The following is an 18,446-nucleotide window of genomic DNA, read 5'->3' as shown; positions in this document are numbered from 1 at the left end:
AATGAGGAAGTATCTGTTTTTCTGCAGAACTGTGAGGCAATTTCTATTATTGGTAGAATAAAAGCTTTATTGTGTGTGTGACAAGGATGAGTTAGAAGTCATGGACAGGTCACAAAAAAAGGACAGAATTAATGTGTTGACATCAGATTATTTTATTTAGGTTTCAAGTAAAACAATAGTAGTCAAGGCACTTAACGAACAAGACAAAACATAAAAAGTAAGCAGACTGTGTAAGCACTTTCAGTGTTAGTAGTAGAAACTCATTCAGTGCGAGTCTAATTAATGCATCAACTGGAAGCTTATCTTCGAAATACACACACCTGATATTCTCCCATCTTTTTCTAACGGAATATTTTCACCAACTTTTTTTTAATATTTGTGTATTTTTGTGAAACTACAACCAGTTTTCCAAGGCAACCAGACTGAATAGTGAACAACAAAAAAGGCATTCATATCAGTAGGTTAATAGCTGGGGATGAATAAGATAAATTCTGACCTTTCTTGCCCTTTTTTTAGTGTTTAGTGCAGATGCAAACATGTGCAAAAGGGGCGCTCATGGTGGGAAAACCCTGAGAGCAAGTAAACGGGGGTGAGGGTGAGGGGGGTGTCCCGGTCAGTCTTTCGGACACTCTTGGCACGTTTCCTGCACACCTGGCTCAGTCCTGTACACGACCCACTGCTGCTCTCTGAGGCGGCCTTTGTGCATACCTGGACATGCTACATTCTTTGGTGTACCGGGGCCTCGCTGTGCCCCATGTGTGTGAAATCACCCTCTATAAAGACATTAGGAGTTAACCTTAATCCCTCTCATAACTATGAATAAGTAACATTTGTGCACTTAAGAAAAAAAAATACACCACCCTGCTAACTCAAAAATACGGAAGCCCTGAACCGCAAGTGAAGAAATTTTTTTTTGAGATGTTATCTTGTTATTTCGAGATCATATCTCGTTATTTCAAGATAATATCTCATTATTTCGAGATAATACACATATGTAAAAAAAAAAAAAAAAGAATATATAAAAAAAAAATCTTCCAAAATTTTTTTTTTCTTCAGATATTATCTCATTATTTCGAGATAATATCTCGTAATTACGAGATAATATCTCGTTATTTCGAGATAACACACCTATGTAAAAAAAAATTTTTTTTAATTTTTTTTTTTATTATTTTTTTTTTTACATAGGTGTAAAGATAATATCTCGTTATTTCGAGATAATATCTCGTTATTTCGAGATAACACACCTATGTAAAAAAAAATTTTTTTCTTTTTTTTTTTAAATTATTATTTTTTTTACATATGTGTATTATCTCGAAATAATGAGATATTATCTTGAAATAACGAGATATGATCTCGAAATAACAAGATAACATCTCAAAAAAAAATTTTTTCTTCACTTGCGGTTCAGGGCTTCCGTACAAAAACAATCATTCTGTTTTTTGTGTTAAAGTACTCAAGGTGTTGCAACCTGCACCTCCAGCTCAGATGCATGAACATTACACAGTTAAATTCTTAAGCTGCTTCCATCATGTCTTCAACTATAGCTGTCTCCCGCTCCCCCAGCTGACTGGTGAGGTCTAGGGGTTGGGAGTTTTGGGGGTCCAGCAGCTGCAGCGGCTCCTCCGGCACCAGCACCATGGTGGCGGCGGTAGAGTACGAGTGCTGCGGTTTCCTCCGTCGACTTCTCTCCTCTCTTCTTCTGCTGCTGCAGCAGACGCAGTGCAGGCAGTCGTGCACGTTGTACTTGAAGAGGCGCCTGCAGGGGTGGCAGAACTGGTAGAAGAGCAGCATGAAGAGCACGGCCAGGCTGTAGCAGATCAGCAGCTGCACGGCCAGCAGCGGAGCACACACGTACTCGTAGAAGTCCGACTTGAAGAAGTACCAGAGCGTGATGAGGAGGAAGTTCTCCACAAAGCGTCCGCAGTAGTACATGGCGATGCGGTCCCAGCGCTGCTTCTTCTCTATGAGGTCTCGATGTGAGAGATCCAGCTGCACCGCCGACCAGCAGAAGATGTTGATGCAGGCGTAGAGCAGCGTGAACATGCTCAGCACGATCACAGTGTCCAGCTTAGAGAAGTTTTTCTCCACGTTCTCGGTCAGCGAGCCTTTCCGGGCCCAGAACTCGATCCAGGGGAGGAAGAAGAAGAAGAGCAGGTTACCCACGCCGACCAGGATCACCCAGTGTGTGAGCGCCGTGCTGAAGAGGACCAGAGCTGTGATCCGGGTGGCGATCTCCAACATCCTCCACACGATCATGCACAGGTAGGCAATAGGGCGCAGGCGCAACTTGTAGTCGTCGTATCTGATCTGGATGGCCAGCACGCTGCACACCAGAGCCCCGTATGTGATGGAGATGAGGGTGATGATCATCAGAGCCCCTGTGGGAACAAACACAAGTCGTCTGTTACACTTTAATCAGCAACATCACATCGCTGCACCATTCACAAACATCTTGTCTTTATGGGGAGACCCTACAGGTGAACAGGGTGAAAAAACAAATTAATATACACTACCGGTCAAAAGTTTTAGAACACCCCAATTTTCCCATTTTTTTATTGAAATTCAAGCAGTTCAAGTCCAATGAACAGCTTGAAAGGGTACAAAGGTAAGTGGTGAACTGCCAGAGGTAAATAAAAAAAGGTAAGCTTAACCAAAACTGAAAGATAATGTACATTTCAGAATTATACAAGTAGGCCTTTTTCAGGGAACAAGAAGTGGGTTAACAACTTCACTCTATGGAGTCTTGGGCTATTTTGTACATTTTTTAATTCTTTTCATGTCTTTGGAAGTCATTTTGTGTCTTTTTTTTAGTCATTTTGTGTCTTTTTTGGTCATTTTGTGTCTTTTTTTAGTCCTTTACTCAACATAAAATGTGATTTTGAATCTTTTTTTTAACTTCCAAAACACTATCATGCTCAATAAAGAATTTTAAATGTTGCAAATGTGCATTAATTTCAGAGTACACTGAGACATTAAACTGCATCATTTTCAATTAAATTCTGGAAAAGTTGGTGTGTTCTAAAACTTTTGACCAGTAGTGTATGTTAAAAATTCCCTCAGTTGATTCTTTTAAGATTTATTTTGAAATGTTTATGTTTAAATATGCAAATAAGGCATTATCTGATGCCAACTGTTGGTGAATTTAGGAGACACATACAAACAGAAATAGATGTGTATTTACACTTGGATGTGAATTTGGATGTTTTCATTCCACCAGCCTGAAAGAAGACATCTAGAATCTATTTCCATCGAACTGGAATAACAGATATTTATTTTTTCTACTAGTGCCATCATCAGGTCAAATTTTGAATGCATCCAATACTTTGAATTACACCCACAACCTGCAAAACTAATGGCACACATCCATCATTTCAGCGTCATCCTGATATCTTCACAGAAAACTGTGATACTTGTTTCAAAGTCACAGCTAAAAATCAAAGGCTGTTGGTATTTATTTTCTTTTTCCAGGTTTTGTATATGCAAGACCATAAGAGGTCGTGAAATAGAAGTGACGTGTCATCCCATGTGTGATGGTGCAAACTTTTGGCAAGATGCAGATTTAAAAATAAATTAATGATTGACTGTTTTAATAAAAAATCTGGCTATAGAAAATCTGTGCTCTCTTATTCCTTTATCAATCTTTTTTTTAAATCCAATATATTTTCTAAAAAAAACCTTAACTCCTCACACACTGGCTTCTAAATAACTGTAGAGATAAATGCAGGAAAAGAAGACTTGCTAGGTTATATGAGGTTATTAAAAATCTTCTATACTTACTTAATTGCATTCACATGAACTAAAACAGCAGTGACGTTTCATTTTATGTGCACAGTATTATTTATAGTAAAGTTGTAATTTTCAAAAGGCATTTCAATCTTGCTTAGAATAAAAAATTAGGATGTAACACTTTTAGCTAGTTATTTTCTTTAAGATGCTCATGGAGTGAAACAGTAGCATGAACCCAGAGCCCTCAATCCCTCTCACATCGTGCAGACATGTAGTATTTCTCCTGGATGGTGGCATAAAGCTGGAGAGTCAGTTGAGGCGCAGAGCCCAGAAAAGCCTGGATGACCGCTGTGCGTTTGAAGGCGTTTCTGTGAGCGGCCAGCGTTCGCTCCGATCGGCCGATCTCCCACTCCATGGGCGTCCCCTGGCCCTTCTTCAGACTGATCTTCCTGGAGATGGTGACGTACGACTCCTCCTTCTTACCAGCCTTGAAATAAACCACCAGAGCCTCCAGACACCTGAGGATACAATCAGAGAGTGATTGGGGGTGGAGGGATATGTTCACACCAACAGAGGGCAGTGCAACGTTACAGATAAGCTACAACAACAGGCCTTTATGACTTTATGTCTTGTGTTTTAACCGTACAGTGTATCGTTTATACATTTATCATATTCATCATCATCAGTGTGAACATACAAGAAAAGCCGTGAAGCAAAATTATCAGGAGAACAAAGCAAATTTTCAATTTGAGTTATATATGTATATATACACACACATACGCACATACACACGCACAATTAATTTCTTTGTGTATGAAATGTCTTTATTATATAAACTTGACTTGTCAAATGTGTTTCCACCTGTTTTTTTTGTGTCTTTATTATTAACATTATATGTATTTATGTCTTAGTAGTTAGGGTTAGGGTAACATTTTTTCATTGATCAACAGAAAAACAATTTAAATGAGCCTAAAATTTGATATTTCATCTGTTGTCCGTGATTATATGTTAAGACATCAATTCGAAATTCAGAAACACATGTACCTTTATACATTGCATGCACACACTTTTCCCCCCAACCCTCTAGTTGAAATCCCTGAGTGGTTTTTCTTTTTCTTTTTTTAAATTGAGTCGGAAAAACAAAGATAGAAAAATGCCATAAAGGTGTGTGTGCTTCCACTTGTTTGGCCTTTTAAGAGTGTGCATGTGTTTGCAATGGGGTGTGTGTGTGTGTGTGTGTGTGTGTATATGTGTCTGGAATTTGTTGTTTCAGCTTGTTTTCAGTCTAGAAGCTTAAAACTACAGTACAGGCCAAAAGTTTGGACACACACCTTCTCATTCAATGCGTTTTTCTTTATTTTCATGACTATTTACATTGTAGATTCTCACTGAAGGCATCAAAACTATGAATGAACACATATGGAATTATGTACTTAACAAAAAAAGTGTGAAATAACTGAAAACATGTCTTGTATTTTAGATTCTTCAAAGTAACCACCCTTTGCTTACTAGAATATAAGACATGTTTTCAGTTATTTCACACTTTTTTGTTAAGTACATAATTCCACATGTGTTCATTAATAGTTTTGATGAATTTACAATGTAAATAGTCATGAAAATAAAGGAAACGCATTGAATGAGAAGGTGTGTCCAAACTTTTGGCCTGTACTGTAGATATATATTTAATTTTATTTTGCTTTCATTGGACAGGACAGGAGATAGATAGGAAAGAGGAGAGAGAGAGAGAGAATTTGAATTTGAAAGAGAGAGGATGACATGACAGTCAGAATCAAACAAACAGCTGCGAAGGCAAGGACTAGTCCTCACTGATCACAAACGCACATATCTTTCTAAATCACAGCTAAGCAAACAGGAGCACCACAGTGAGGATCCAGCAGAGGGCAGGCAGAGGAAAGGAAACACTGTTTCTGTGTTGAGGTATGAATGGATCAACTGAAAACCTCTGGGTGTGGTCCTCTTAATGTTTGAAGGTAAATGCTCTATGTGTTCAGCCACAGAGGAGAAATCAACAGTATTCACTGGGAGGGAAACATGTTTTTCACTGTGAGAGGTTTCTGTGCAGAGTGCCAGAAAGTATTTGAATCTTCGACAAATATTTGGGTTTCGGGGCAATATAATTGTTTCTACCGTACATTAAAACATTTTTTTAATGCTGCCAGGCTGGTTTCAGGAGGCCCGAAGATATAAAACTTCTTCAAAACATTTCTGACTCAAATGTTGAGGTTGCGACAACAAAACTACCTTAACTGGAAGTGCAAGATTTCCACCCGTCAACAACAAAATGTCAGCATTATAATCCCTGAATAACACTTGTAAAATGATCCTCCCAGTGAAACACATCTGCTCCTCACCTCGCCCTCCGAAGGATTCCCACTGCAGCACTAAATCTCACATCACTGTGCAGGAATGTTATCTTTTTCTCAAAAAATCTCCAACTTGGGCCATAAGGCTTGAAACCCCTGAGGAATCTATTTCTTCATGGTTCAACTATGTGCTGTCCAGACACTCCCGAGTCAGCAGTCGGACATGTTGCTTCAGCTGCTGCTAGCTGGGAAACTACTCTTCACTTCCAGTGAAAACAGTGCCAGCTAGCTCCCGCACTCGTCCCTGAACTGTGTTTGACCCAAATGAGAAGCTTGGGGGGGAAACCAGCCCGTCATTTGGAAGCTCTTATCTCAAAAGCTGCACACACACTTTGAGTATATTGACTTCCAGACTGATAGCTTCAGGCAGATGAGTGTAATTCAGCTCTAGTGCTCAAGGTCTATAATACAGAAACAGAGAAGCAAAAAAAAAACATGATTTATTGACATCTTTTCTCTGGGAATCTGACAGCACAATGGGGCTGAGGACGCAGCGTGAGAGGGTACTGAACCGGAGCCAGCGTGCACTTAGGATTCAGCGGCAGACTAAATTTCACTTAGGGGAAAGAAACAGCAGCACTGATGAATGCATTAGCCAAGAGAATCAATATGCTGACTTCCGAGGCAGAGACTTATGGATTTATAAAAAGAAACACACAGCCTGCCGCTCTGTATTTGCAGTCTAAACATGCAATCTGTTCCCTCAGCGTGTGAATACAGCAGCATGGTGTTACAAATACCACACAAACCGAGAGAAACTGGCTTTTAAAAAGGAATTCAACAGGATCCTGAGGCAACTGAAATATAGATGTTCTCTGACTAAAGGGCGGCAGAGCATTCAGGAAATTCTTTCGACAGCTCTTTAGCAAAATCCTCCTGTTTTGGTCGCTTGGGATTACCTCATCAGGCTCATCACGCTCACACTAACAGGGCCTCATCAGAATGCGGAGATTGTGAAACACAAACAGACAAACAAGAAGTGCTGCGTGCTGAGACTGGTCCGAGCTGACAACAGTAATTATGTCGTTTCTCTTGCTGCTTCAGAGGAAGGATCATATAAATAATGGGTGGAGTCAGCGATATACTGGAAACATTGTTGGTATTTGAACTCGACACTAACTTTGAGTTAAAAGTGGCTGGCAGGCTTGTAATATCAGCTTTTGGTTGCCGAAACAGAAAATGTGGTTGCCATTTAAGTCACCTAACATTTTGAGTAATGTGAAATAAGATACTCTGCATTCAAACGGCTAATAATGAAAGTGTGACATGAAACAATAAAGGCTTTATTACAGCAGCCAAAGTTCTTTTGTGGTTTGTGTTTTATCTGAAGGAGATCTAATGTGATCTGACATACAATAGACCAAATGTGGTTGAATAATTAATTGCGTTTTGATAACCACAGCTGCACTTACACAAGCCTACTTGTTCTGATGAAATACATGAGCTTTTTAAATGACTTCAAACAACAAACATGTCTTTATAGCACTGAATGTTAGTATTGTGATATGAAAGGGTTTATTTTACTGATCACAGAAGTAAAACTAGAGCCAGTTAACTCTGCCTAAATGTATCTATTTGGTCTCATTTCTCAAGTTCTTAAAACGTGTGTATACTTTCAATAACTTGCATAAAACAAAGTTGTGATTTATCAAATGTTTATCTCTGCTTTACCTATTTTATAGCATGAAAAATGGTCAGGAATGTTCATTTATGGACAAATTTGCATTTCTGACAATTTATAGATAAGGCATTTCGTGAACTGGGTGATATCTTGTCGTCTTTAAGAAGTGGGTCCACAGAAAATAAAGTTTGGGAAACAGCATTGCACTGGATTGGAATATCTGGCTGAACCTTTAAGGATACAAGTCAAGACAAGTTGTAAATAGCCCGACCCCCCAGCTTAAACTTGCCATACTGACTGTGTGGATACTACTAGTATCATTATCTTCTGGCAAACTCCAAAGCAATTAAAACATGGCTCTTTAAAAAGTTTATACGCTGTTAATGTGTACAAACTGTGACCTGAAATTCCTCTTTTGATAGCAGACAGTATGTTTGACTGAGCAGCCACAAGATCAGCAAATGACACCATCAGTGAGTCACACAGGAAGCCTCCCATCTAAGCTAAGGCGGTGCAGAGGTGATTTGTTTACAGCAGCAAAGCGCTTAACAAGAAGAGCTTGAAATGAAACAGAATACTGAACAGAATGAAATGTTGTCGCTTATTGTAAGTCGCTTTGGACAAAAGCGTCTGCTAAATGACATGTAATAATGTAATGTAAAAATGTTGGTAACACTTTACAATAACCATCATTTATAAATGGTAAACATATAGTTTATTAATGTTTAATCATCATTTATAAACCATAATTTATAAACCATGTCCTCAGAACCCCCCCCTTTTTTTTTTTTTTAATTTAAATTTTATGTATGTGTATATACCTTTTTATATGTGTATGCATGTGTATGTATGTGTATCTATATGTGTAGCTTAGTGTATGCAGCACTGAGATAGAGAAGTCTAGGTGTTGTCAGCTCTATCCGGTGCGGGTGGGTGTGGGGAGGGGGTGGTGGGTTGGTAAAGGAGGGTCGGTACAACCAATCATTAGTACTGAGGGAAGCATTGAACATTATAAGACAGATAAATTCTGAAGTAACTTTGATTTTGATGAAATACTATGAAACTGATATTGATGAAATTATGAAACTGATATTTGTTTTTATTTACTTATTTTTGTTCTTATGTCCTTCCTGGTACCTAATATGATGACCCACAGAAATTAATAAAATAAAATTCTACAAAAAAATCATTTATAAACCATATATAGGCCATTTAGAATGGTAAATACATAATTTATTTATGTTTAACTAACTAAATCATTTATAAATGGCAAAAATATGGAATATTAATGTAAGTTTATAGTTACTTTACCATTAACACACAATTAAATTATAGTTAATAGTTTTAGTTGCACTCGTTATTGCATTTTTAACACCATATTAAGTATGTTAATGATTTTGAAATGATTCATATACCTTTAAGAAATTGGTTGAAAACATTTAAAGATTAAATATGTATAGCACTTTGTAAATGGTTAATAATTGGTTTATAAACCATCTATAAACATTACTTAGTTGTTATTGTAAAGTGTTACTGAAATGTTCTCTAATAACAAGCCCAGCGTTTGTTTTCTGGCTTCACTGCAGCATTAGAAGCATCGGAGACGTCACAGTTCAGTGTAATGATAACTGAGAAATAGTGTTTGTAAAGCTCACATTAGAGATGAAGGCTCACTTTGATACTGAAAGAGGTTTCATGGTCACAGCGGTTTGAAAATCACTGGCATGAGCAGAGCATTCTCAGGTGGATCGAAGACGTGCACAGGGTCTTAAATAAGGGAGTAGCTGACAGATAACAGCTGCTTTATGTTTTAGCAGCTTATTCTCTTCAGCCGGACAATCCTGGAAAATTTTACAGAAGCTATACTCACAGATGTGGATGCAGCGTTGGTCTGGTGGGTAACTCCATCAGACTGAAATATCAGAACAACTACTGGATGGATTGTCATTAAAATTACATAAAAACATTGATGCCATTCAGAGGATAATTCTTGCAGACTATGCAGCACTGCAAAAAAGCCAACTTGTATTTTTTGGCCTGAAACAGTGATTTAAGTTGGTAAAACTTGGAAATATAAATTATTGACATTTAGGGCAATAATGTAAGTTAGCACAACAAAGGAAGCCAGTTGTCTGCTCAAAAACAAGTTGGTGAGTTGTTGTTACTTATATCTTTAAGTTGGGGTTCACAACAAGGGACAATAGTTCTGCTAACTCTTATTTCTTTGTTGTGAAATTCAGTCATTAGCGAAAGCTAGCGGCTAACTGGTGCTAGCAGCTAACTGATGCTAGCGGCTTCATTTCATAGCAGCGTTTCATAGCAGCGTTACAATCGTGCCAATTCAGCACATTGCAGAAGTTAGCAGAAGTAAGGATTAAAAGTTATTACAATGTAAAATTATAAGTTAGTACAATATACAGTTGAGTTGACAAAAATCTGAATTCAGAGTTGAGCAAACAAATACAAATAATAATAATAAAAACAAATATTTTGTTTAATTGTCCAACTTAAAATTTTATCAAAGTTTGTTGCCTTGAAATTTTGAGTTCACCCAACTTTAGTTTTTTTGCAGTGTGGTGATCCCCCCAACTAATGACCTTCCCATATACCTTTGCATGCATTTTAGCTACAATATCATAGCATGTTAGTGTGCTTACCTTAGCATTTAGTTCAAAATGTTCTGTGCCACTAAACTCTTAGTTTTTTTTCTTTTTGGAGTTTTTTTCCCGTGTATCAAATTGATTTTGAAGCTGTTAAAAGAGAACTCCGCTGGTTTAGCATTGCTGCCGATAGCATTAATCTACTTTCCATTCAACTGTGAAGCAATTTTTTTGTGAACTTTTGAAATGTTGCTCAAAAGAAATGCAAATTAGCCATGTTTCCATCAACTGGTTTAGAGTGACTTAAGCAGGCTATGCAAAGGGTGGTTTAGTCTGAACTTGCCGTTATAGGCTACACTCAACACACACTGCTGTAATCAAGTAAACAGAGTAGAAGAAGTAGAGGTTGCAAACCAGTGAAAAAACAAGTCATTTGGGCCATCTAACCCATCAGTGAGGGGAAAATTGAGAGAGGTCTTCAGGAATTGGCAAGAATTAGCTGTTCTTGAATGTCAGCTGTTTTCATGCAGTCTGACTGTATTATCTGTGAAGATCCAGACGGCAGAAATAAGTTATAAGTCATGTGAGTAAAATGTTTGCTACGTCAGAACGTATTCAGCAAAAGTTTACTCATCCCTTTTAACGTATCAAATATTTCCCCCCAACAAATGTCACTGTTTGGAAACATGGAAAGAAATGATGAAAATAGATGCAGCCTAAAGAAAGATATCTTTTTTTTTATTCTACCTATTCTTTCTTTCTTGTCATGACCTTGTACCTACATAACCAATAATGTAACTCAGCCTCAAGCTGAAATGAGGAGCGGGATACAGTCTGGTAGATTTCTCCAGCCCTAGATCATTTTTTCCATTTTCAAACGTGCAGTCCTTGTATGTCACTTGCCAAACACCAGGCCTCTTCCCACCCTCCAAAATAAAAGTCTTCTCTGCCTGAACTCCTTGAAAGTCAAGTCACACATCGTCCATTTATTCAGACTGTCATCAATAAATCCAGCAGCTCTGTTGCTCTGCAAGTTCCTCAGAGCTGGAATGTGAAGCAACTAATTCATTCTTCAAACAACAGGTCTGAGCTGCAGGCCGCAGCACTGCTGACTGACTGAAAGCTGCTAACACACTAACTCCAGATCGAAATAGACTCTGGAGCTGCAGGTCTGTCTGTCATGAGTTGCTTTATCTCCAGTGTGTTAATAATTATAGACTTGTCTTTGACCTTGATCAAGTTATTTGTGGGAACTGTAAATCTGCATGGGGCAGAGTTGCATTAAAAGAAAAAGTCTAGCCTGTTGGTAAATACTCTGATTACACTGTCCTGATTTGTGAGGCACTCATGTCATGTCAGGAGGCATGTGAACTCTGTGCTATATTCTTTTATCCGTTTTGATGTGCTTCATTTAACTATTGCTGCGCTCAAATCAAAACTGTAAACTCAGCATATAAGATAAGAGCATTTCCTGTCTTCAAAGAGCTGCATCTCTCCCAGATCTTTATTCATGCATCTTTTTATTTCCACCTATTGTCTTATACACTGCAAAAAAAGAAAAGTTGGGTGAACTCAAAATTTCAAGGCAGCAAACTTCGATAAAATTTTAAGTTGGACAATTAAACTAAATATTTTAAGTTTTGTTTTTGAGTTTGCTCAACTCTGAATTCAGATTTTTTAAATTATAATTTTACATTGTAATAACTTTTAATCCTTAACCTTTAATCCTCCTGAAATGTCAGCTAATGTTGCGACCACAATTTTGAGTTAGCATTGATACGCTAATGGCTACTCTTGTAGCTGTAACAAGCAGCGCCGCTAGCATCAGTTAGCCTCTAGCATCAGTTAGCCGTTAGCATCAGTTAGCTGCTAGCTTTCGCTAATGCCCGAATTTCACAGCTTTCCCGCATTTCACAACAAAGAAATAAGAGTTATCAGAACTATTGTCCCTTGTTTTGAACCCCAACTTAAAGATATAAGCAACAACAACTCACAAACTTGTTTTTGAGCAGACAACTGGCTTCCTTTGTTGTGCTAACTTACATTATTGCCCTAAATGTCAATAATTTATATTTCCCAGCTTTACCAACTTAAATCACTGTTTTAGGCAAAAAATACAAAGTGGCTTTTTTTGCAGTGTATCTTCACAGTTTGTTGAAACATATTTGAATCGTTATATTATCTGCATGGTACTCTTGAGCCACAAATTTCAGCGACACTTTCTCCTGCAAAGTACACTTCCTGTGATACCTAAAGTTGAAGCCCAGGTTGAGTTTCTTGTAAACAGAACACACCCTTTAATTAACTCTTAATGTAGTGTGAATTCAAAGCACCGCAGGGCTCACTGTTGACTTATCAAAGATCAGCATCAAGTGTAGATTTGAATTTCAGAAAACATAAGTCCACGCCTACATCTTCCTGCATGAGTCACGGTTCGCCAAACAGGTCTCTCAGCCGAGATCAACTGACGCTGAAGTGCAAACTGGCTGTATGCAAACACCTCGCTCAACAATAGGCAAACTCTTTCAAAATGTTACATTTACACTGCTTTGATTTCCAAGAATGAAGCATGCTACATTTTAAAGAAGACTTTCCAGCAACATGTACAACTCCTCTCTCCTTGTCTACAGCCAGACCTGATCAGAGGTCTGTCCGTTCTGCAGAAATTCAAGGCCGTTACCCTGAGATGAGGTCATACAACTGAGTGGCGTACAAACCTATAAATGTGAAGGATGTGTAACTAAGGCGGGTGCCAGCTCTGCAGAGTCATTCCACTGCTTTTAGAGTCTAGACTTCAGGGGGTTCAACTGTGGCCCACACACATCGAGGAAAACTTCGAATTAAAAGAAGCACAGAGAGGAAAAGCTGAAGACAGGTGGAGCCATCTTTATTCAACAGTTTTACCAGTGGGAGGTTGTTATGTTGAGATGTTTCTCTGGCTTCTCAGACTTTTCATCTGGAGTGTGATTCTGTTAATGAGTGATTCTCATTCAGTGCAAAAATCATGACGCTGCAGCAACATTAAAAACCTTTCAGTTAATTACAATTGAGGCGGCCTGAAAGACAACTAGACTTCTGCTTCTCCTCTTGGCTCGTTTTTTTGGCTACGTTTACATGATGACAGTCTGAACAGAAGACGCAAAAGTGGCGTCACGTCTTCACTTTTTATTCCGCGTTTAGACAAGCGTTTTCGGGAGGAAATCTGCTGCACACGGTGACGCAAAAGTGTGTGGAATTGGATTGTATGCAGCCAGGCGGCATCACTTAAAGCGATAAGAGCATCTTTGGGCATGTGGAAGTTTTCACACCACGTATTTTCATCAGCTTCTCCTTCCACAAAGTTCTCCACCATCACTAGATCTCCCAGGTCTCCTCCAAAGCCGTCTGGCTCGCCTCAGACCAATCGGTGCATCCAGAATGTGATGGAGGTAATTCCAGATCCTTCTCTGTTCACTAATACTATCTGTACATATCCTGTACATTTGGTGGAAAGACTCCTGTAAGTTTATTAGAGCTGCCAGAGCAGCTTGAAGGTCCGACGCATGGAAATAATCCCACATGTTTGATTATTTTCCTGTACTGGAGCATGTATGTGACGTAAACACATACGTGACGTGAGCAGATCAGATCAGAGTTTTGTGTCTTGTCAGTGTAGACGACACGCTACGGTGGAGCGGATTCAACTTTTCCACTTTGGAGGGTGGTTTCAGATTTTTGCATTTTTAAGTCCCAAAAACGCCGTCACCGTCTAAACGAAAGGCACTTCCGATAAAATATTTTGTCGTTTTTACCCGCAAGCGTCCTCGTGTAAACGGGGCCTTAGGCTCTAGAAAATTTAGCATTTGACTTTGACTCATCACAGGTCTTTTCAGAGAGGTCACTATTGGCTGTTCTGGTCAGAATTAGTGTTGCAAATAACACTTTACATTTACATTACTTTACATGTCATTTAGCAGACGCTTTTGTCCAAAGCGACTTACAATAAGTGCATTCAACCTGATGGTACTAGACATAGGCCATAGGAATCAAGTAAGTACATAACTTTAAGAGCTAACTGTCATTGCTACAGGAGTGCTATATGTTAAAGAAGAAAAGAATAGAAAAGAAGAAGAAGAAGAAGAAGAGCAAATTTTTTTTTTTTTTTTAAATATATATATGTGTTAGGTGACCATGGCTTAACCGAGGTATTGGTGGAAGAGATAGGTCTTCAGCCTGCGGCGGAAGATGTACAGGCTGTCTGAGGTCCTGATGTCGGTGGGGAGCTCGTTCCACCATTTGGGAGCCAAGATAGAGAAAAGTCTGGAAGAGGTTTTGAGGCGAGTTGACCCACGGAGGGTGGGAGTCGCCAGCTGTTTGGCTGATGCAGAGCGGAGAGGACGGGCACACTTATTTTCTTTACTGATTGATTATTTTGTCATGAAAACAAAAACAAAATTCCCCATCAACTTTGCAGAGGTACAGGTGGTGTCTTGTTTTGTTTGCACAAATATCCGAAACCCCCAAATATTCTATTCATGATGACATATGACGAAGAGAAGCCACACCTTTTCTACTTTGAGAGGCTGGAATCTGATAATATTTGTTATTTTCTTCACTATTTCTGCTTGAAAAGTCAAAAAGAATGTTATTTGATTATCAAAGTAGTTGCAGATTTTGTTTTCTGCTGTTCTACTTATCAGTTATTCATTTTTTTGCGGAAGTCAGCACCCTACATTAAGTAAGTTAATAACTGCAGCATCATGTTGGCTCTCATAGTTTCCTGCAGTGCTTCCATACACTCAACAGATTGTCAGTTTGTATCTCATTAACTGTACTGCGCTGCAAGCGGAAAATGGAAGTTACATGTCCAGTAAGATGGAAACCTTTACAGAACAATCAAATGCTTAACTGCAAGGAACAATTATTTTTAATAGAATTTATCTGCCAGTTTTGGCTGTATTTAGGTAATGTTCTTCATATTGTTTTCAAATGTTGTGTTTTGATTATCAAATTATTATATACAGTGAATACAAATCCCTTAGTCACTTACTGTAGAGATATGAGTATTGACCATAGACTCTAAAATATATTAATTGACTATTTAGAGGGAAAAAGTCCAAACTTTCCTCCAATAAAATTGCCAGTTTGGGAAAATATGATTTTTCTGAAGGGCTGGGTGAGATGAACAAAATATTAGATTAAGTTAATTTCATATTTAATTTCATATGTATCTATATATATATATATCTCATGTTTGCTGGTAATTTAATTAAAAATAAATAGTCTCTATGAGATATCCACAGAGTAAATCCTATTTTGTACACTCCTGTGTGAATTATTTTTAATGTTTTTATTAGTATTTTCTCATTTATTGAGAACTTCATTGCAAAGAGTTTGAATGTGCTTGATATCAATTTAGACAACTAAATTAAGTATCACAATATCTGTTTCATCACAGTCTGATTGCATTTAAAGACAATTTGTGTGTGTGTGTAAGTTTTCAGTGATATAGTACAAATCACATCTACAACATGCCAGCTAGAAGGTTGAAAACACCTTCAAGTTTATGAAAACGCTGTGCCCTTAAAAAAAAAGTCCAGGAGTAATACAAAATATCACGATTTGTCCATTTATACATCAAACCCCCACAGTGGCGGTTCTAGACTAATTTTACTGTGGGGGCCAAGGAGGGGCCAGAGTTTAATCAGAGGGGCACATTGAAAATCGTCAACAATTATATTTAAGCATCCAAAACCTTTATTTTAGCTAAAAGTCTCATATTTGGAATAACTACATTGATTGAAGCAATGAGATTTACCAACATTATCAATTATTTTTGTATGACAATGACATTTCTCATTTTTGTGCACAATTACTTTTTTTTAAATTTTGGAAGTGCAGTACAGTGAGAATAATCTTTATATTTAGCTTTTATTGCACAATTAAACTATTATACAATGTACACATTATGGGTTCCTTTTATGGAGATGGATCCCTCCTCTGAGGTTTCTTCTTCTTTTTCCCCTGCTAAAAGGGTTTTTAAAGCAGTTTTTCCCTGGCCGATGTGAGGGTCTAAGGACAGAGGATGTTGTACCATGTACAGTTCAATTCAATTCAATTCAATTCAATTGGCTTTATTGGCATGACGCAACAATGTATATATTGCCAAAGCAAGCATCAGAAAAAAAGATAATAAGATAAGGAAAGCAATTACAGTCTGAATTGCTGAATTTACTCAAAGTAAGTACAGTCTGTAAAGCCCTTTGAGGCAAATCTGTGATTTGTGATTTTGGGCTATATAAATAAAATTGACTTGGCTTTTGTGTACAATGAGATATTGGCTTCTTCACAGGGGCAGTGGCCCCTGGAGGCCCCTGTGTAGACCCCCAGCAGACCCCCACCCAGCCACCACCTACCTGATGACAGGGCCGAGCAGCAGCAGGTGCAGGAAGAGGACCAGGGGCCGGTCCCGGCCCAGGTCCCGGTGTATGAAGGTGAGGGTCAGCTGGATGAGCACGGCGGGGACCAGCATGAAGGCGATGGTGAAGCCCATCCAGATGAAGTCCTCGGTCTTGTGGTACATGCTGCAGAGCACCGCGGCGGTGATGAACTCCGCCAGGTAGAGCACCGTGGCCAGCACCACGCTGAGGGGCGCGCGGACCCGGCTGTGATTGACCACCAGCATGACGCCGTTCTCCGGCAGCGTGGAGCACTCCTGCGGGTCCAGGTCCGAGATCTCCCTCTCTTGCTCCTCCATGGCCACTCCGCACAGGAAACAGTCAGATTAGTATGCGAGGGAGGCTCCGGGCGATGAAGTCAAAGTGAACCTGCCGCTCCGCTCTATAAAAACATCACTTTTTCTATTTGATGCGCCGTCTCTCCCAACTTTCCACCAAGTTGATCATCGCTGCTCTCACATTGTGTTGGACTCCGCCGCTCCGCTGCACGCCCACAAAAACCTTTTGTTATCGTATGTGATCGTACGTGGCGTTGCCTCCCTGTTTGGATCCAGAGGAAACCACCTCGCTGCCCGCTGTGATATCAACGCTGTTGTTGCAGCGTCAGTGTGCAGGAGGATCGGGAAACTTCAGCCTGGTCATGCGTCGTTCACAGCCAAAACTCACCGTCCAAACACCGGAGCTCACCGGTACCGTGAGGTCTGTTATTGTCTATTACCGCCGGCTGGAGCACCGGCCCGCCGGCTGGAGCAGGTCGAGGTGTCTCCGTGTCGGTAGACTTAATGTGGAGTAGCTGGCAGCTCGTGTTTCCAGTCTTTTAGAGGCGCTGTCAATGCAACAGCTGCATCAAGTCAGCAGGAAACACATAGGGCTAAACCGGAAACGCTAGCGTCTACCTTCAAAATAAGAGCGCACGGACACGATATGAGAGAAAATGTATTCATCAAGAAAAACCTTTCGGTGCCAAGCTAGGGCTGTGTGATATCAGTAAAGTGAAGTATGTCTGTCTTCGGGTGCACAATATGCCTACCACATGGTACGCCGCCATGTATAGGGTTGCACTTTGGTTAGGTTTGGGCACCGGAAGTACTTCGGATTTTAAACAGTACTTTATACCGGTAATTACATCAGGGGGCGTGTCTTGTGTTGTGTGGCCTGCAAGACCGCAAATAGACCTTTTTTTTTCAGAAAATATGATATGCTGTCATGTAAATATCGCGATAACGATATTAGCTGTGATAGATAATTCCTGCCTTTCTGCTGCTTTGAAATTGATCATTAAACTTAACACAAACGACACCACTAAAAAAAGTGGCACAAGGAATTCATGCAAAACAAAAAAAACAGCACATAATTAAACTATACATATATATATATATATATATATATATATATATATACAGGGCAAATTAAATACATACATTTATTGTATTTATGAATGATAAAAAGTTAATCACAACCTCTTCAAAATGGCAGAAGTGCATACTATAATTTTATAATTTAATTTTTACATGTAAGTCATTCTGGACTATATATACACACACACACACACACACACACACACACACACACACACACACACACACACACAACATATTGTGTATTTAATTTGCCCTGTATAGTTTATAGTATATAGTATATTTTCTTATTGTTTATATATATATATATATATATATAT

The 18,446-nt window shown here is 39.0% G+C and overlaps 1 protein-coding gene across 1 annotated transcript; it reads right to left on the bottom strand.

Moving 5' to 3' along the window:
• Nucleotides 1-1,257: 1,257 nt before the first annotated feature.
• Nucleotides 1,258-17,707, bottom strand: xkrx (XK related X-linked). The gene is made up of 3 exons (XM_059345775.1): nucleotides 16,727-17,707; nucleotides 3,985-4,244; nucleotides 1,258-2,378 (listed from the first exon to the last, which is right to left on the bottom strand). The coding sequence occupies exons 1-3, from the start codon at nucleotides 17,065-17,067 to the stop codon at nucleotides 1,513-1,515; spliced, it is 1,467 nt and encodes a 488-aa protein (XP_059201758.1). The 5' UTR covers nucleotides 17,068-17,707; the 3' UTR covers nucleotides 1,258-1,512.
• Nucleotides 17,708-18,446: the final 739 nt, after the last annotated feature.

Source organism: Centropristis striata, chromosome 12 (assembly GCF_030273125.1).
Source record: "Centropristis striata isolate RG_2023a ecotype Rhode Island chromosome 12, C.striata_1.0, whole genome shotgun sequence".
NCBI lineage: Eukaryota > Metazoa > Chordata > Actinopteri > Perciformes > Serranidae > Centropristis > Centropristis striata.
The sequence above is the reverse complement of the archived record's forward strand: the minus strand, read 5'-3'. Positions and strand labels throughout refer to the sequence as shown.